The 20,357-nt window shown below is 36.0% G+C and overlaps 3 protein-coding genes across 3 annotated transcripts; 1 reads left to right on the top strand and 2 right to left on the bottom strand.

The window, feature by feature from the left end:
- Window positions 1-1,624: 1,624 nt before the first annotated feature.
- Window positions 1,625-10,864, bottom strand: LOC145639089 (uncharacterized). Its single transcript, XM_081690233.1, has 13 exons — window positions 10,727-10,864; window positions 10,004-10,174; window positions 9,801-9,924; window positions 9,573-9,654; window positions 8,213-8,309; window positions 6,621-6,723; window positions 6,402-6,535; window positions 5,889-6,066; window positions 5,020-5,174; window positions 4,004-4,213; window positions 3,032-3,379; window positions 2,348-2,474; window positions 1,625-2,094 (listed from the first exon to the last, which is right to left on the bottom strand). Exons 2-13 carry the CDS (start codon window positions 10,109-10,111, stop codon window positions 1,943-1,945), a joined length of 1,818 nt encoding a protein of 605 aa, XP_081546359.1. The 5' UTR covers window positions 10,112-10,174; window positions 10,727-10,864; the 3' UTR covers window positions 1,625-1,942.
- Window positions 10,865-12,765: 1,901 nt separating this feature from the next.
- LOC145640356 (uncharacterized) lies at window positions 12,766-14,190 on the top strand. Its single transcript, XM_081691649.1, has 3 exons — window positions 12,766-13,625; window positions 13,752-13,977; window positions 14,068-14,190. Exons 1-3 carry the CDS (start codon window positions 12,766-12,768, stop codon window positions 14,188-14,190), a joined length of 1,209 nt encoding a protein of 402 aa, XP_081547775.1.
- Window positions 14,191-17,856: 3,666 nt separating this feature from the next.
- LOC145637969 (uncharacterized) lies at window positions 17,857-19,886 on the bottom strand. Its single transcript, XM_081688957.1, has 2 exons — window positions 19,731-19,886; window positions 17,857-19,278 (listed from the first exon to the last, which is right to left on the bottom strand). The coding sequence occupies exon 2, from the start codon at window positions 19,243-19,245 to the stop codon at window positions 18,145-18,147; it is 1,101 nt and encodes a 366-aa protein (XP_081545083.1). The 5' UTR covers window positions 19,246-19,278; window positions 19,731-19,886; the 3' UTR covers window positions 17,857-18,144.
- Window positions 19,887-20,357: the final 471 nt, after the last annotated feature.

The raw sequence follows: 20,357 nt of genomic DNA, 5'->3' as shown, positions 1-20,357 counted from the left end.
TAATTTTAGTAGATTTTGATTCATAATAAAATGCCTGTCTAACGTTTCCTAAAAAAAGCCTCAAAGTAGTAATAGAGCAGTTTTGTTATATACTTCGTATTTCATAACTTCACCTTTTATACATTTTTTTATAATGAACAATCAAAGATAGAGAAAATTCAAGTTGATCTTGTTGATAAACAATCAAAGTTTATCCCATGGCAAAATTGTAATTAAAATGCATTGCGTGCCCTGACAATAAAAAGTATTATTATTCAACAAAATTTCTGACATATTGCAAGTGGGCCAAAAGCAAAGAAGATGGAGAAGACGGAGATAATAGCAACTGTTATCTTGTCATTTTCTTCTTTTTTTGGCTACTAAAAAATATTGAACTTTGGCGATGTTCTTCCTTCTCTCTCCTCTACAAACCCACCAGCTCAGTCTTCTTCTTCCTTAAGATCAACCCCACCGTGACTACCAGACAACCCACCACTATTACCAGACAAACCACTGCACAACCACTAGCAGTCTACCACACCGTAACCACGATAGCTGTGATTAACCACATCCATCTTTGTCATCCCTTCCCCTAAAGGGTTGATATGGCTCCACTTTACATATTTTGCTAATAGGGTGTCTTTTGTTCGGTCGGCCATTATTGTCTCGAAGCGGCAATTTATAGGTGGTTGTGGCCATGGGAGGGGAAGGGAGGAGAGGAGAAGAGCATCCCACCTCATTCACTGATTTCAAGGATGTTGGGATCGCAAAGGTGACATTGACTATGGGGACTTAACGCCACCTTAACAGCACAAAACCGTGATATTTCTTTTGACATTAATACCCTTTACTTTCCATGCAAAAAGACTATTTTACCCCGAGATAAACAACTTGCCTACAGTTATCTGCACCAAACGTCCTTTTTTAGACTGCTAGTTAAAATTTCTTAAACAAGATTATTGAAAATTAAAAGGAGAGAGAAGGGATAATTGATCAAATTAAAAACAAAACATAGTTAAGTAGAGGAGAACCACCACCACTCACGACATCGTTGAACCACCACGCCACCCCACGAACCACCAACACCCATGCAACCCCCACTCAGGGACGCAAAACCATCAAACTCAGACCACCGAAACCCACCACGCCACCCCCACTCACACAACCACCACTCACGCACAAGCCCCACGAACTCAAACCACCGAACCCCCACTCACGTACCAGCCCCACTAACTCGGATCACCGAAACCCACTCACGCACGAACCCCACAAACCCATGGCTCCAGATCTTCAATCGAATCCACCACGAAACCCACTAACTGTGGTGGATTAGTGGCAACGGAAAGGGATATGGAATGGTCGGAGAATGACGCAACGATCTGGGGTTTGGTCGCGGTAGGGTTGGTGCTATGGGCTCGTCTGAGCTGGTGGTAGGGGCGGCGAAGTGGCTGGGTTAAGGTGGTAATTAGTTGGTAAGTAAGTGTAATTATAAGATGTTAAACAAAGTTAAACAAAGGGTAAGGTGGTCATTTAACTCTTTAAAATTTACTAAAAACGAAACAAAAAATTTTGTTACAGCTAATAGAGAGCAACCATTTATAGCAAATGTTGCAGAAAATCGTAGGTGGAGGGAGTATATATACTATTGCAATATTAAAGAAAATAACTAGACGAGCAAATTGTCTGCAAACAATGAGATACAGCAGCAAATTATACATGACCTTGCCTTCTCTACGAGTCTGATTTCACGAGGGAAGTACTACCAAAACCTCAAAAAAAAAAAAAACTGAGTGATATAGCCGAGAACCAGAACGTCATTTTATATTTTCTTTCAACAACTAATGCAGACTCTAAGAGATCAAACATTATTTTCCACGAAAATTTGGGCATCTTGCCCTCTAATTAAACTATGATGGCAAAGGAGAAGGTAACAGTGTCTACAAGACTACAACTAGCATCAGGGTTAGTGACGGAAGTGCCTCACTTCAGTTAAAACTAATGAGACGCCATATTTATTGCAACAGTCTACAGCATCCTTGTCTCTTATACTGCCACCAGGCTCTGCTATGACACTTACGCCACTCTGACAAGCTTCTTCCACTGCATCGTTCCAAGCTGTTCACAAAACATGGTATTAAAAGCCCGTCATCTGACCTTCCACTAAGCTAAAAACATGTACAAAGTACATTCCGATGAACTAATGATACATTAAGATACATGATACTGAACTTAACTACTTAGCAACAACTTATCATAGCAGCTATGGATAGCAATTAACAATTAAGACTTGAGAGCAAGCAGGCTAACTTAGCAAGAATATTTTCTTCCTAAGAGACAAGAAAATACAGACTATATGAAAGATAATTACCAAATGGGAAGAAAGCATCGCTTGCCAAAGATGCTCCTTTGATCTCATCTCCAGCTTTTCTCATAGCAATCCTCATACTTTCAAGGCGGTTTGGCTGCCCACTTCCCATGCCTAGCATGCAATTGTTCTGGAAAATAAAAAATTAATATACAGATAAAATGAAATCCAAAGAAAGAAAGAAATATACTATGTATATAAAACAACCATTTCAGTTCACTTAAGGCAGCATGAACCAAGCAACGAAGCAAGCCTAGCCAACCTATAAACCCACTTCAAAGAAGTACTTGGAAATTGAGCAAGAATAGTGCAAGTTTTGAATGTGATACTCGTCTGACTACTAGTAATAATCCATTGGTGCAATTATGCTTAGTAGTTGAAAAAATTATAATTAAAAGGAAGTCACCTAAGACATACATGAGTTCACAGAATAAATAATGGTATTCACCTTAGCAATCACTATAGCATTGCTCTTTACATGCTTCACACAAACCAAGCCTAGCCAACCTTAAAACCCACTTCAAAGAATTACTTGGAAAATTGAGCAAGAATCATGCAAGTTTTGAATGTGATACTCTTCTGACTACTAGTAAGAATCCATTGGTGCAATTATGCTTAGTAGTTGAAAATATTATATTTAAAAGGAAGTCACCTAAGACATGCAAGAGTTAACAAAATAATATTCACCTTTGCAATCACTATAGCATTGCTCTTTACATGCTTCACACAAAGCCAGGCAAACTGTGCATCACTTAGCTCCTTCTCTGTTGGAGTGTTTTCAGAGACAACTTTAAACTGGATATCCTCAGGTGTCAAATCATCAGACTCCTGAGCTAACCAACCACCTCCAACTTGTCGCAAAGAAAGTTTCCCTTTGTCATTCTTCTTTGCCTCAAGGATTCTCAAGGTCTTTGATTTTCCACGTAGTATCTCAAGTCCTTTTTCTGAATATTTGGGTGCAACCACAATTTCATAAAACATCCGAGTCTCACCATCAGTAGGGCTTCTAAACTCTCGAATATCCTTTGCAAGAGCCTTCAAAGTGTTTAAATCAAGAATGGCAGTTAGAATCAGTCCTTTATTGCTACAAAAATGAGTTTTACAGAAATCTTACTAATATGAGAAGTTCAAAACCAAAAGAGAAGCAGTTACATTCCTAATATTAGTTTAAGACAAGTACAGTTGTTTCCAGAAGATCACCAGCACAAACATTTTTAAATTAGCAGTAGTGAAAAGTGTTAAAAGCAGCTTTTATACCAAAGAACGGTTACATAAATTGTTGGAAGCATGGTTAGAGACAAATTAATGACATAAAAAAGTTTGCAAAATCGAGACAGTTAAACTAAAAAGATTTATATATTTCATGATAGTAAGTCAGTAAGTTTAGATAGGCCTATTATTTTTCCGGACGGCCTAATCATGAGTCGTTAATTATTTAGGACAATGACACTATAATGATAGGAAGAAAGATGCTTTTTCTCAGTCAAAACGAATTTAGTAGAATAATTGCTTTGCCTTATGATAAATAGGCTTAAGTTCAATTTACAGAGCCAAGTCCTTAATGATATGATACTATTGGCATGATCAAATCTTATGCGTATAACAATATATATGTATATTCCAATAACCATAACTGATTCAACTGGAACAGGTGATTACCTCATCAACTTCTACATTGAAGGCTACAATGCCGCCAAATGCACTAACTGGATCTGCTTTGACTGCTAGCCTGTATGCTTCGATAATGTCGTTACGTGAAGCTACTCCACAAGGATTTGTATGCTTCACCACCACGCAAGTTGGATCATTGAATTCAGAGACACAATTCCAAGCTGCATCAGCATCCAAGTAGTTATTATACGACATTTCCTGCAAAAAGAAAAAATATGATGATTTTTTTAGGTTGCACAAAATCCTCAATTAGATGGTGAAACCCAAAATTTATGAGACGTCATGAAAATCACAAGGACTTAAGTTATCAACCATATAGATGAAAGAACATCTAGACAAAAGCATTGAAATTTGAAGTTTGAACTACCCAAGACACTTGGACAATAACTCAGTGATGCCATATGATTCTCCCTCCAATTAGGAATTTGAGAAAAAAAAGAAGGAAAAAAAAAAAAAAAAACCCTTAATTTCTATCAAACAAAGGTCAAAACCCTGATCTTCCTTCTTTCTGTCTGCAATGTAGTGATGTACTCAAGCTTCATGTGAGTAAGGGTTTACACAATGGGAGTAGCCCCACACCTGAAACCACTACCCAAATCTCATTGAACTACCAATGAGTGAATTTACAAATGCAAAGTCATGTATCAGCTTTAAAGTATTAGATATTTCTACAGCATATCCTTTGTCAAAAGTGTTGTCAATTTTAGGTCAAGTTTAAAAGAACTATGTTCCAAACAATAGGTCAGACACTAAAAGGCAGCAAAGGGTAAACAGGACAACCCAGGTATAAAGACCAGGTTAAAATTACTTATACCCAGAATAAAAAATAATAAAAATAAAAAATAAACAAAATAAATAAAATAAAATCTCTCAGAATACCTAATGTTGACTGGAATTTAATTCTTAAGAGACAGTCATTCCTTGTAAATGATTCAATGCTAGGGCACGAGATAACTTCTCAAGGCATTAATTCAGAGCACATAAGCATTCTATACTTGTCTCACCTTCCCATGGTGTTGAACAGCTGTAGCAATACCACCAGAATTAACCTCAGCAAGACTCTTGTCAACATAAAATGCAGCTTTTTGATGAGGATTCTCCCCATACCGAAGAGAGCTTTTAAGGGATAATGGAACTGTAAACCTGGGTGGGAATTTGTCTTCAACAAAAGAAAAAATATTAGTCAAATCCCTAATGATGATTATAATAATGGGCTAATGGCTTATAATTCTTTATGATGAACATTATAGACATATGATTGTAGAGGATACACATTCTGGTTATGACATGCGAATAAGGGTTCACGATAAACAAAATTACCATTAAGGATGAAAGAGGAATAAAGCACTAGCAATTCAGCATGATCACGATGTTCTCTCATAACATTTGTAAATGTGATACCCTTTCCAGTATAGTAAATCAAAGAGATTAACATGCAAATGTGATACCCTTTCCAGTATAGTAAATGAAAGAGGTTGACGTGTAAATGTGATACCCTTTCCAGTATAGTAACTCAAAAGGTAACAAATGACAGTGAACAGTGCACAATAAGGAAAATTTCAAAAACTAGGTGTCTAAACAACATATTAGGTAATGAACTGAAAGCCTTTTCAGTCTATAGACAACCACATCAATACCCATAATGCATTTGATGAAGCTCCTGCCTAGGCAGCAATGCAGCATTTAACTACAAAGAGGCTAAGCTTTGCAAATGCAAAGGCAGCTGATTGCCCTACAACTTACACAACAACACTAAATAAATTTGATTTTAGCCCACCAGAATCCTAATTTTAAAATGTATCCATGAAGATTCTTTCAATAGATAGTGTTGTCCATAATCCAAACATCAAGATTTACAGGTTCATAGACATACCTCCTCCAGTTTGCTTCCACAGCCACTCTGAAACTGCAGAATCATAAGCAGCTACATGCTGAAAAGCCTTCCAGGCAAGCCTCCTCCTGAACTGCTCATCATCCTGATCTCCCTTAAGATAATCTAACAGAGAAGCATAATCTTGTGGATCAACCACCACCAATACATCCTTGTGATTCTGTTTATCAGCAGTTAAAACACTGATGTAATTAAACTTTAAATCAAATCAACAAAACAAAACAAAAAGAATTAAATGGGGGACATCACATGATCCCAGGAAAGATATGACTGAACCCATAAAGGCATAATATCAACTAGGGGTTCAGAAGTCAGTAGATAGCACCGGATAAGATTAGTCAAATTAGAATTTGTATGTGAACAACATTTTCTAGGTTTTATAGCTTGGTCTGCAGCTAAAATTATAACTTACATAGCAATTTCCATTTAAGTTTCACTAATTATCTAAAGCAACAAATGACCAAATTTCTAGCATACTCCAAGCAGTAAAATTACCTTTGCCGCAGCTCTGATCATTGCAGGTCCACCGATGTCAATATTCTCAATTCCCTCATCAAAATGGACTCCTCCAGAAGAAGTCACTTTATCATAAAAGGGGTATAAATTTACAACAACAACATCAAAGGTTCCTGCAAGTACATTGTATCAAACTATATAAACCATATAAACATCACAAGAAAATAAAGTCAGTAATCAACCTAGAGTGTAACTGACCAATTCCATGTTCCTCTAAAGCATCCATGTGATGCTTAAGGTCTCTTCTAGCAAGGATGCCTCCATGTACGTAAGGATGCAAAGTTTTTACACGCCCATCCAGCTGTAAAAGGCAACACAATGAATTTTCATTATGATCAGTCTGTTCAGGGCATGAGTGTTATACCCTTTTGTCCCCATAGTGTGTGCACATATGTGTTGGGACATATCTTTCTAGAAAACAAACAACTGAAAGATCTATCACTCTCAGAATCAGGATGCACTTTTATATAGTAAGCTTTCAATTAATAGGAAAAACAAAATTCATTATAAGGTGGTAAAGACAATGGAGTTTGAATGACCAGGTCATATTTGATTCAACTCAGAACAGAATGCATGCCAAACTTCGACTTTCAAGAAACGTGTGGAAACAAGTAGAACAACAAAAAGCAATTTATGAGTTACCACTAGGGCATCAGTTTACAATGGTAAGAAAGATAACTGATACAACGCTAGATGGATGTGTCATAGGATTGTATGGTCTGTTGCTTGTAACACTTGTCTCATGAATCCCTTAGCATTAGTTATCCTACTTTAAATCTCTCTAGAATGAAACTTGTACAACACTAGTCACTAGATGGTTGTGTTATAGGATTGTGTGGTGTGTTGCCTATATGGTCACATGTCCCATAAATCCCTTTGCATTAGTTATCCTACTTTAAATCTCTCTAGATGTAGCTAAAAGAATAGAAATTACTAGAGATTCCTTTTTTTTTCTTTTTTCTTTTTCTTTTTTTTTTTTTTTTTTTTTTGTGTGTGTGTGTGTGTGTGTGCAAATTTTAAAAAGGAAGTAGATATCATTCACTAATTTGGACCTTTTGCAGGAACCTAGGGATGAAAGGCATCAAACATTAGAATACAAGAAAATTGATTCAAACAATGCGAAAACATGGAAACATAAAATCTCTAAACAAATGAGAAACATGTGGGAATACAAAATCGCCTAAAGTAATCAATTCTTTTGGCCCGATATTGAGAATCTTGGATCATCATCATTATATAGATAAAAATTACAATTCTATGTTGGCTTTGAAGTTACAAGTGAGATTATGAGCATAACCAAGTTTCCAGTTTTCAAAACAGAAAATGTGGCTTTCATAAGCATTTTCATGCACCTAAACTATTGAGAACAAGTACGGTATAGGCTCAAAGATAATAAGACGTACATTTGCAGGTACACAAACTCCCTACAGCAGTCCTTCAAAGTTTATTTCATGGAATTAGACCAATTAATTCCAGTGATTTACTCTGTCTATTTCTTTTGTTGGATGCAATGTGGGAATAGGAACACAGGTCTACTTTTTTAGTAGATAGCCTGGGCAGGGAAGATACTTGAAACTGGGTAAAATGTTGTTTTCTCCTACTTGTGCCTAACTTTAAAGTAGGAAGAGAGATCATATAAAAAAAGGCACTTAAACAGCATATGTACCTTACTTAAAGACCAAGTACTATGCCATTTATACATCAAAGTATAAAATCAGCAGTTGGGAGTAAAAGCGAATACGTTGAAGATAAAGATTAGGAGCTTTGTGCAAAACATACAGAAGGCTCACCATTTCAGGAAAGCGAGTTATCTGCTCCACTTTAGTAACAGCCACACCAGCATTTTCCAGAGAAGTTGCAGTTCCTCCGGTCGAAACAATTGTGTATCTAGAGGGGGGAAAGCCACATTAAATTTATGGAAAGCTTTTATTTATTTATTTTTTTGCAATATCATCTGTCAGGTGGATCCAACAGAAAAGCAAATAAACACTAACAATGAAAAAAAAAACACACACGCACAGATTATGAGACTAATTTATCTTCAAATCTCCGAAGACTTTTCTGAAGCATAAATAGCCATTATACAACTTGTAAAAGTAATACTTCATAACACAATATAGTAATAGAAACATGTATAGAGCCCTTGCTTTCAAAACAAATTTGGTTACCTGTGAAGGCCGTGATATCTGAAAACTTATAACTTGCATTACAAGCCATGGATAGCATTAATTAAGATTGCATATATTTATAATTACACCCAACAAATTCAACCAGGTTCCACCTCTACATTAAAAGATAAGGCAACAAATGTTAACTATTCATACATTGTTCATTATTCTAATCTAAATTAATTTGTTAGATATCCTTTTGCACTGAAACTATTCCAAAATTTCGGAAGCTTCAGAATAAACAGAGGTTCATCTTCAGCTTCTGACAGTATATTTGTTTCAAGCATAAAGTAAGAAATATTAGCCTAGAAACCAACATAAATAATTCAAGCATCAATACAGCTGGAAATAGTCAGTTTTAGGTTTTACTTTAAGTTTTTTTTTCTTAAAGTGACCACAACTTGGAGAAAATGACACTAACATTTCTACCTCTTTTATTTTTGTGTGTGTGTGTGTGTGTGTGTGTGTATATATATGTGTGTGTGTATATATATATGTGTGTGTGTGTGTGTGTGTGTGTGTGAGAGAGCTGTAATCAGCTCACTCTTTATATAAATGTACAAGTGGATAAGATATATTTATTGATATATGCCAGCATCTTGGAGAAGGATGAGAATAAGATATACACTAGATAAATTTTAGAGCATAGACAGTAAACTGATTACCCAGGCGGATAGGACGTCCAATCAAGCTAGAATTGATTATAAAAATTAAATTAAATTCAGTAAATAACTGGAAATAATAATTCATACAGAAGTAACATAGGTTACTTGGCTCTTTTGCCTATCTAGCCATACTTGTCAGACATGGGTGTGACCCTTCAAAATAATGCAGGTTACCTAGATAAAAACAAGATGTATACTTTTGGCAAGAACATGTAACACATGGTACAACATTTATGAAACATAATTAAACATGGCATGCGTATAAAAAAAATAGAGAGCAATGTTCTAAAAAGAGGTGGTGACAGCGCAAAACTGACCCTAAGCTTTGTAACCCACTTCCAAGCAGAGCTAAGTCACTTTTATCGGATAGTGAAATCAACACCTGCTTTGTCCCCGAGCCTAAAAAAAAAAAATCCAATCAAAAATTATGCAGAATTTTCTCAAATTCAGAAGAAAAAACTCTACTAGACTCAATCATGAATGCATTAATCCTATATGCCCTCGTAGTAACATTTGTGCAATAAAAGAACAAAGGGTGAAAGTACCTGAACTTGTAGAGGCAGACTCCAACTGTGATGTAGAAATTGATTCGGACACAGCCATAGCTTTAACTTTCTTTGAGCTTGATTTCAGCGACAACAACTCAATGTCAGTTGAAACTTTTGCAGCCTGGTACCATATCAAAATTAGATAAGCATAATTCTATAACACAAAAAAAGGAAATTTAAAAAAGAGGTTTATGAGTTACCGATAGAGCGTGTAATTTTTGGGAGCTTAAAGACTGAAGAAGTCTAGAACGATTGAAAATCGAGGTCGACGGTGCTTTACATGCACTAGCCACAGAAAATGCAGGCATCTCCAGTAAGATTTGAGACGCTCAAAATATATGAGTGTTTTTTATTTCTGATTTTTATGCACCCTAAAATGAATTAAAATAAAATAATAAATCAATTGCCAAAATTCAAACAGTGACTTCAAAATTTATACGAAGTATATTAAAAATTTGAATAAAACCAAAGCTAAAATTATAATCAATCAGTCCCAAATTCAATATCTTAAAGCTTGAGTTTTTATACAATGCTCAAAGTAAACAAAAGGTCTTTTGGCTCAATCCAAATTAATGTTAACAACCCAAATGCATAATTAATGGTTCATTTTCACAGTTCAATCCTAAAATTAAAGGCTTATAAACAAAACCCTGTTATCAATTAGCGACCAAATTAGACAGAAATATCAAATTATAGCTCGAAAAAAAAAAAAAACATAATATTATTCTCTCAAGAATATCAACATGAATTACATATAGAAAAATAGTAGCAATAAAATCGCTAGATAAACCAATAGTTCAATAAAACACAGCTTAGAAGAACCCTAAATTGATTGTAGTCAGAGTAGAATAAACGATAGTGTTATTGTGACACCAAACCCTAGATTGTGAAATTGATTAAAAGAGGGGAAAAAATAAAGTTACCTGGGAAGCTGGTGTTTCAATGGAGCTCAGAAGCAGCTTCAATGGAGGTGGAGGAGAGAGAGAGGGAGTGAGCAGCGCAGAATGCAAGCTAAAATTTGCAACGGGGATTTATATGAAAAAACATTGGAAAAATATTAATGATTCGAATACGAAGGGCAAATGTCAAGTAAGAATAACATCTACGGTCATAAATTGTTCTCTTTTTTTTTCTTTTTTTTTTTTTTTTTTTTTTTTTTGTTAAGTGTTAGGAAACATTTAATTTTGTACGAACGACTCAAGACATTAGATAACCCTTTAAAATAGTAAGCTTAACGGAAATTTCACCAAATGCCACTGACAAATTTAAAAATTCATCAAATGCCATTGCACTTTTCAGAATTCACCAAATGTCACTCACAAACAGTAAAATGTCATGTCGTGCCATTAATGAGGTATGGACGTTAACAGTCCGTTAATGCGAAATGACCATTATACCCTTATTTGGGGTTAATGGCGCGTGAATGATCATTGACTCTCATACTTCTTCAATTTAGATCAAAAAAAAAAAAAAAAAAAAAAAAAACTCCATCATTCTTCTTCTCTGTTCTTCGAACTTTCACCCTCATTCAAACTCTCAAATCTATACTCAAACTAGAAGCTTTCGTTAACACTTGAACAAAACACTCCTAAAAATTTAATTTTTTTTGCGATTGAAGTTGCGCGAACCAGTACAGCAGTGACAAGTAGGGGAGGAAGTAGAAGCAAAAAGCTCTTGAATTTGAGTTTGGGGTGTTCGACATAGCATTCAAGGTAATAATCGCTCTTTCGCTTTTCCATTCGCGTTTTGAATCTGACATTTTTTGCGAAAATTGAGTTAGGGTTAGGGTTTTTTGAAACGTTCATGTTAAATGTGATTACTTGAATTGACTGTGTGAATTATTGTTACATTTGACATTAAAATTGTTATTTGTTGGTATTGATTTGACATTGTTATGTTTTGTGATTGTGAGGTCTTTGAATTCCATATTTCGCAATTTTGTGTACTGGTATGTTAGGGTTTGGTATGTGGTTGTTGATATGAATCATATGTTGTTGATGTTCAGTATAGTAATGTGTCTGTAATTTGTTGTTTATAGGATGAGTAAAGTGTGGCTTGATGTCCATTATATATAGAGATCTGGGGTTTGATGTATTGGTTGATGATACTGACAGAACAAGTTTAATGGACTTGTATGAGTTTATGTTTGAGGACTCTGTTAAGCAAAATGTGATCCTTCCAAAGTACTTTAGTTTGTATGTACTGCCACCTAGAACTAATAGGAAGTTGGAGTTGTGTTCTGATAGGGATATGCTGAAAATGTGGGAGTGGTTTGGACATAAGGAAACAATAGTAATCTATTTAGAGGAAAAAGAAAGTCCTAGTCTGGTGTTTAAGGATGCTGAGGATAATTGGCAAAAAAGGATTAAGGCCATGGCTGAGAAGGCTAGGTTAGAAGCTGAAAAGGCCCAGGCTGATAGAGAGTTAGAGGAACTGGAACCTTTTACAGTTGCAGTTGAGGTTCCTGTTGCTAATGTGGATGGGGGAGAGGATGAGTATGTAAGAGTGTTTGAGACTCCATTAGCTGATGAGGTTTTTCCTGGGCAATCTTAACCTGAGCCTGAGAAAAATACTCAACCATCTACCCCACCTAAACACTGTCAACCAACTTCTCCTCTCAACCAACCCAAAACCTCAGGTGTGAGGAGGAATATGACCCCAAGGAAAAGGAAGAGAACACCCAAAAAAAAAGCCACCACCTCAAACCACCTCACCAGCTCAAACCACCTCACCACCTCAAACAACCTCACCACCTCAAACTAACAACCAAAATTTCCAAACTGACTCACCACCTCATTCACCTGAAGCACCACATTCACCTGGACCACAACCGCCATCACCACCTCTTTCACCTAAAGCACCACAATCACCTGGACCACAACCACCATTACCACCAGTTCCTCAGGCAGAATCAGTTCCAGCTCAAACTAATGTCAATCAAACATCAGAACCAGCTACTACTATGCCTAAGAAACCTAAAAAAATTGGTAGATCAAGGCCACCAGGATTTAGAACCAAAAAGAGCTGTGGAAAAAGGGTTGTTGGGGGGAGTAATGATGAAGGTGTGAGCTTAAGGAGATCTGAAAGACACAAGAAGCCACCAGCTGGGGTTGAAAGTAGTGAGGATGAGTGCTCTGATGATGATGAGAGTGAGGATTCAGATTACATTCAATCTGGCAGTGAACAATATGATGATGATTTGGATCTTGCTGACTTCATAGAAGATGAGGAAGAAGTACAATGCCTGTATGATGACATCCCACCCAAAGAATTTGAAGATTACCTTGATGGGACCCAAGCAATGGATAAGACATACAAGAATGGCAAGGTTTGGAGAGATTGTGAATTTGGAAGCATTAAACTGGAGCCATGGTTGATTTTTGCAGACAAAGAGTCATTCTATGAAGTGTTTAAGGATTTTTGTGTACAAGAAGGTTTTGGAGTTTTTGTTGAAAAGAGTGACCCTACCAGGTTTATAGCAAGATGTGCTATGGATGGTTGCAACTGGAGAATCCATGCATCAAGCATGGCTGACAAAGTGAGCTGGGCAATCAAGACTTTGACAGGGGAGCATGCAACTTGTGGCAGTCTTGAGATAAATCCAATTGTTGGTTGTGATTGGCTTTGCAGACATCTGCAATCAGATATTCAAGCCAATCCAGATATCCCAGTTGAGTCTCTGCAAAGAATCTGTATGGAAAGGTACAGAATCCAAGTGAAGAAAAGGTTATTTTACAAGGTGAAAGCAATTTCTAAGGAGCTCATTCATGGTGGATTTGGAGAGGCCTACAGTCTCCTTCCAAGATATGCTGAGATGGTCAAGTAGACCAATCCAGGGAGTTATGCACTAGTGACATGGACACAAGTTTGTGCAAATGTCCAACCTAGGTACAAAGCATGCTTCTTTTCTTTTGCTGCACAAGTTAGAGGTTTTTTGAGAGGTTGTAGGCCAATCATTGGCATTGATGGAGCCCATCTTAGTGGATATTATAAAGGGATACTGCTAACAGCTGTTGGAATTGATGGGAACAATGAGATATTTGTGTTTGCTTATGGCATAGTCAGTACAGAGAGTGTTGAGACTTGGGGTTATTTTATGAGGAATTTAAAGTGCCTCTTTGAGAAAGAGGGATGCAACAGAGATGATTGGACATTTCTTTCTGACATGATGAAGGTAAATCAGTCTCTTTAGCATACACTTGTTTTCTTTTTATTTTTTATTACTTTACAGTACTGTTTCCTCACTTGTAATATGGTTTTGCAGGGAGTTGATGCAACAATTATGGAGACATTTCCCAGAGCTAGTAGAAGAATATGCTGTCAACACTTGTACAACAACTGCAAAACAAAAGGCTTTAGTGGAACAACATTTCACAAACTGTTTTAGGTTGCTGCTGATGCTTACAATCCATATGTTTTCAACAAAGCAATGGAGAAGATTCATGCCTACAATCCAGATGATGTTCTCTATTTGGAGAGTACCACTAAAGTTTGGTCAAGGCATCAGTTTGACCCAGTTGTCTGTTGTGACCAAAACACAACAAATTTTGTTGAATCATTCAACTCTTACATCAAGCCATACATAGATCTACCTGTGTTAAAGCTTCTTGAAGGTTAAACAAGCATTTTCTCATGTTTTATCACTTTGCAAATGCCATTTCAACCTAGTTTAATTTTGTAACTGGTTTTAATTTTGCAGCTATAAGGCAATGGCGCATGAAAAGGATGGCTCCAAGGTTTGATAAAGCAACTTCAATGGGGGATGGGGAACTCACTGAGTATGCAACAAAGATCTTGCAAACAAGATCAGATGAGTCCAGGTTATGCTATGCTACACCATGTGGGTGTGATGAGTTTGAGGTGAGAGATGCACATGTGTACTATCCCATCAAACTAGGGGCTGGAACTTGTGGTTGTGGGAAGTGGCAACATTCAGGGATCCCATGTAAGCATGTGCTCAGGGTGATTTACCACCAAAGGCTGCAAGCTACAGATTTTGTATCACCTTATTTCAAAGGGAGGGCATACAAAAACACTTATGGAGAGCATATGCACCCAATGCCTGACCAAACTCAGTGGCATTTGGTGAATTCTGAAAAGTGCGATGGCATTTGATGAATTTTTAAATTTGTCAGTGGCATTTGGTGAAATAGCCGTAAGCTTAAATATGGTACGGAGTATTAACTTGGGAATGCATGTCAAAATCACGTGTTGATTGGTGTCATTAATGTAAATTTCGAGTTAATATTTTCAATTTTAGTTATCTTATTCAATGTTCCCGAGACGTTCGTTAGCTTTTACCAATTTAATATAATATTTTCCTTTTTTACTTTATCATTATATTTAGAGAGATTGTTATAACCCGAGTGCACCATATATCAATGAATATTTTGTTCTCATTTTGATGATTGGTTTTTAGTATATGGTACACCCGGGCCAAGCTTCGTACCCGATTACATATTGCTTTAAAATTTGTGCGTTGATTTAAGCCTGTATAGATATTGTGTTTGCCTTGTTTCAAAGCATCCCCTCCAAACCAAGAGAACCTCAAAAAACACCCTCGTTGTCGTCGATCCCGCTTATGCCCGCTTCGAAATATCGGTCGTCACAAGCTTCGACTCCGCACTCATTGTAAACGCGAGCTTCCTTTAGATACACTTGGCCCGTGGTGTTGCTGTGTGCTCACGTACCCTTTCTACTCTAGGCTTGCGTTCTTGTCGACAAAAGACAAGAGTGCGCCGCACGATCTGTTGTAAAAAAACTTCGGACCGTATGAAAAATTCCATTATATTCAAGCTATGTATCATTCCAAATCTTTCAAATTATATTATTAAAAAAAAAAATAATTTAAAATCAATGTAATGATACTCTTTTCCTTCCATTACTTTTAATATATGTTATTGAGAAAACTAAAATTATTATGGAAAATTGAATTTTTGAAGAAAAGAAAACTATTTTTGGGGAAAAGAAACCTTAATGTATTTTTTTTTCAAGCTACTCAATGTTCTTTCCGCCTTTTTTTTTATTTAACCGGGTACACCATGGTGCACCCCTGGTGTACATATCATGCATTAATAATTTTTATATAAAATCTCTATATCATATGGATATGACCATATAACCGGTAAATAAAAATTGTTGAGCTACTTACAAATCATTGTAATCATTTATAATATTTGGTCTGCATTACACGGGAGTTAAAGTATTTCATAATTATATTTGGTGAAACAATAGTAATTGTATTTTCAAGATTTTATGCTTCCTCACAAAATGATTTGGAGTTATCTAACATGCATTGTGAGAGTGAGGGATGGCACAAGTGGTTAGAGTTTTCCTTCCGGTTCCAAGAGATCTTGGAATCGATTCTCACCCCGCCCATGTGGCTCTCTAAAGAACAAAAAAAAAAAAAGCATTATCAAACTGTCTAAAAAGAGGAAAAAATATACTCCAAAGATATACTTCCTCCGTTTTCTTTTAGATGCAACACACCCTTTAGCGCGTTAATTAAGAAAGGTGGGGTTTACATGATATAATAAACTTTAAAATAGGATGAGTGGTTGTTGGGAGTATAATTTAGTGGGCCATGTGCTTTAAATAAAGAAAATAATATAGTTTTTTCCTAAAATAACTTTCCTTTTATAGTGTGTTGCAAGTATTGTAACATTTCCTTTTTAGGAAAGTGTTGCAAGTAAAAGAAAACGGAGGAAGTAAAATTCTTTTGAGCTTCTAGGCAGAGCAGGGTAAGACCCTATTCTTTTGAGCTTCTAGGCAAAGCAGAGCAAGGTAAGGTTTCTATAAACTACAAAGCAGAGCAGATTACAGCAAAGTAGCTTAAAAGAACAGGGCCTACAAAGAGACATAAAATTGGGATTACAAGACTACAAGTGACATGAAATTTTTCTTTTAAAAAAAAAGTCAGACATATTTTATAAGGGTGGGATCCTAGCTTTGCAAAACATTGAATTATTGAAAGGGTCATCTATGTTATTTCTCAAACTATGAAGAGCATCCCCAGTTCAAATAGTTGAGACAGTGCAAAACAAACAACCAGCAGAAACTAGAAAAATCAGCAACACCATATTAACAATTTCAACAGATACTGTAAAAATTTCATCTTCAATTCAAAAACAATGAATGAAGAAAATGTTCCAAACCAGAAGAAATTCAAGCACAATTAGTAATAACAGTTTACATGCCTGTTTCTAGGTTGATCACCATATAGTCACATACCTCAGTGGATACAACTTGAACGAAGTGCTTATACACGACTGTAGGAGTTACCACGGTTCAGCTAGCAAACAATACACAGATAATAAATCCAACATACTTCTAGCACAATCTTTCACGGAAAAACCTTGAATAAATTTAGTGAAAAACCAGGCATCAGAAAAAAGGCGTAACCAAGAGAGAAGAATCTTATGATCCATCTGTAGTCGACCCTGGAAAAAGTAAAAATAAGCATGAAATTGCAACAGAGACGATTACAATCATACTTAGCATTAGTTTGGAAACAAACAACAAGAAAAACCATCAATGTAACAAGCCAAATATGCATCATCAATTTAGAAGTTCCTGTGTATTCTGAAAGTTTATTAGCTTTCTATGCATGAATCATCTTTAATGTTCACAGGCTACACAAAACTATTGTTTAATCTACATAACAGGCCTAAAAGGCATGCCACCTTCTATTCAGATACCATTAAACCTTATGACAGCATTTCAAGTGCAACAACTTGCTCTCATTGGAATTATTTACCTACAGGATACAGATAATCTGCAATTCAAGCATTAGAGACTACCAAAGAGTATTTCGTATTACCAAGGAGGGATGTCCGATCAATTAAGAGGTGGACTAAGAAACATAAGGGTTGAGATTCAATGAGGATCCTCCATACCTTATACAAAGTTAATACTACCTCCGTTAATTATTATCTGCAACTTTGGAATACTTTATATCTCTCAAATAATACTCCAAAGTTGCTGATAACAATTAATGGAGGTAGTATATATAAATAAATAGAGAAATATCAAATGGTGTAGACTCGGTTTCCCCTTCACAAAACAAACCTGAAAAATAGATGTTTACAGTCTGAAATGAATTGATGGACAGCTAACATGGCTGAATAATTGATTTGAAACAAATTGATAACACAAGGCAAAAGGTACAATTCAGAAAAAAATTATAATACTAAGAGGGACATGTTCCAAAATTCAGACAAGGTTATAACTCAACTAAAGTCATCTATCTAATAGGAACACAATCAAAAGATATTCACTAAATTTTTTTAAGCCAAAATTGGTGTAACAAATGTCAAGAACCACTCTATTCTAATTGTCTACTTCATCTTTTCTTTTTCTTTGATTTATGTTTCTCCTGTGAATTCTCTAACCCTTCATCTACAACACTTTCATGCTTCCTCTTTCTCTGTCGGTTGTTGGCTGCCTCAATTTCAAGCTTGCCTACATGTTCTATATCTCTTTCTTCATGAGTTCGTTTTTTCTTTTGTTTCTTTTCCTCTTCCGTATCTAAAGGATCATCACTTTTTTCTTTTTCACGCTTATCTCTTTTCTTTTCTTTCTTCCCATCTTTACTTCCATCAAAACTTTCTACCTCATTCTTGACCTTAGTCGAATTAACAGCAGCATGATCAGATTGATCACCATGATGTTTATCCTTCTTGTGTTTCTTTTTCTTGCTGCTTTGACTTTTTTCGTTCTCAATTGCTTGCTCATCGACTTCATCTTTCAGAACTTCCTTCTTAATATCTGCAGCAACATCATGCTTTCCCTTCTTAAGACTATCTCTTTTTTTCTTCTTCTTTGATTCCTTATTCTTCAACTCACTCGAATTGATAGCATCATAATCACTGCAAGGTTGATCTTTGATGGTAACAGCGCCACTTTCACTATTTTCCCTCTTTATCTTTGACTTCTTCCCAGCCTCTCTTACAATTTCCCCATTTCCATCCGCAATCCCATCAGTTTCCGGAACTTCCATCTTCATTGCACTCCCCCTTGCAATATGTTTCCCCTCATCTTCCTCTCCCCTGTTCTTGCTCCTATGCCTCTTTGTCTCCCCATCATCCTCAATACTTCCGGCTTCTCCTTCACTCTTATTCACCCCTCGAACCTCTTTCCTCTTGCTCGTGCTTGACTCCTTCCCCAGCAACCCATCTTTACTCTGAGTCAATACAGACTCAACAGTCCCTTCAGTGACAATACTATGTGAATGTTGCTTCTTAACTTTGTGTCGACTTCCTGAACTCTTCTGCTCTTTATGAAGCTGAGCAAGTTCACTAAATGAGGCTGAAGCGCGCCTCAAATATGCAGCAAACGCAGGGGATGCTCCATTGTCTGTAGACACAAACTTTGACAGAACTTTCGCAGCTTTCGAAATAGAGACGGGCTTACAAGATAATACTTTCCCCGACACCGTTTTCATCTCACACTCCTATAATCAGAACTTCTAATCTTCCTGCATTACATCGAAAACAATTACAAATTAATACACAATGCCAATCAATCCAAGCGATGGATGCTTAATAGCCGAAATTCAAATACATTTAACATAAACCGAATCAAACACAGCCCTAGACATACATAAATCAAACGCGAAATTAGGAAATCAATCACATTTGTAAATAAGGCTCTGCAACACATTAGCAGCCAAATTTGATTCAATTATCAAATTAAGCTCATAATTTTGGGGAGAAATGGTTCAATTTTACAGTTCCAACCTAATACTAAACGCAAATTCGATTCAAATATCAAATCAAGCAACGAAATCGAGTTTAATAATTATAATGAATAGTTGAATAATCGAATTAAGAAGAACCCTAAATTGAGAACACTGAAGATTAAATTGACGGTAAACCCTAAAATGTGAAATTGAAAATTGGTGATATGAAAAAGAAAACAACATAATACCTCAAAAGCTGCTTCAATGGATGATAGATGAATCAATGGAGAAGGAGGAGTGCGCTCCAATGGGAAACTGCGAGAAATGGAAAGAGAAAGAGGACATATCTAGGGTTTTGGCAGGGGTTTGTATTCCCTCATTTTTATTTTTTTATTTTATAATTTCTAATATTCCGTATTTGCTCAAAGAAGGCAATAAAGTGGGCGATTTTTTACTCTATCTTATAAACTTTTATCTTATTTTTTTAGAAGAATTTAAATTTTTATCTTTTTACAAAAAAAAAAAAATAGTTTCATACACAAATCCTATTGTAAATAGCCAAATACGTAGTATATAATTTGATTCGGATTACGTTTTCTAAAAATAATCGAATATCTATAAAGTAAACAGATTTAACTTCCATCTAAATTCTAAGAAACCTTTCATTACAAAAAACTCTTTATCCTGTGATAACACCAAGCAACTTGAGTCAAACACTAGAGAATTATTAATTTAGGATGGATATAATAAGCGAAGAAGATTATAAGAAGTTAATCAAGTTAGACGGTACTCATCGTTCTCTGTTTGATTGTTTGGTTGATGTTTGTGAGAAGGCTTTTGACCATGAGAAGAAAAGGAAAGAAATATTAACGGCG

This window comes from Chenopodium album, chromosome 7 (assembly GCF_948465745.1).
Source record: "Chenopodium album chromosome 7, dcCheAlbu1.1, whole genome shotgun sequence".
Lineage (NCBI taxonomy): Eukaryota > Viridiplantae > Streptophyta > Magnoliopsida > Caryophyllales > Amaranthaceae > Chenopodium > Chenopodium album.
Note: the sequence above shows the minus strand (reverse complement) of the source record. Positions and strands in the feature narration are given on the sequence as shown.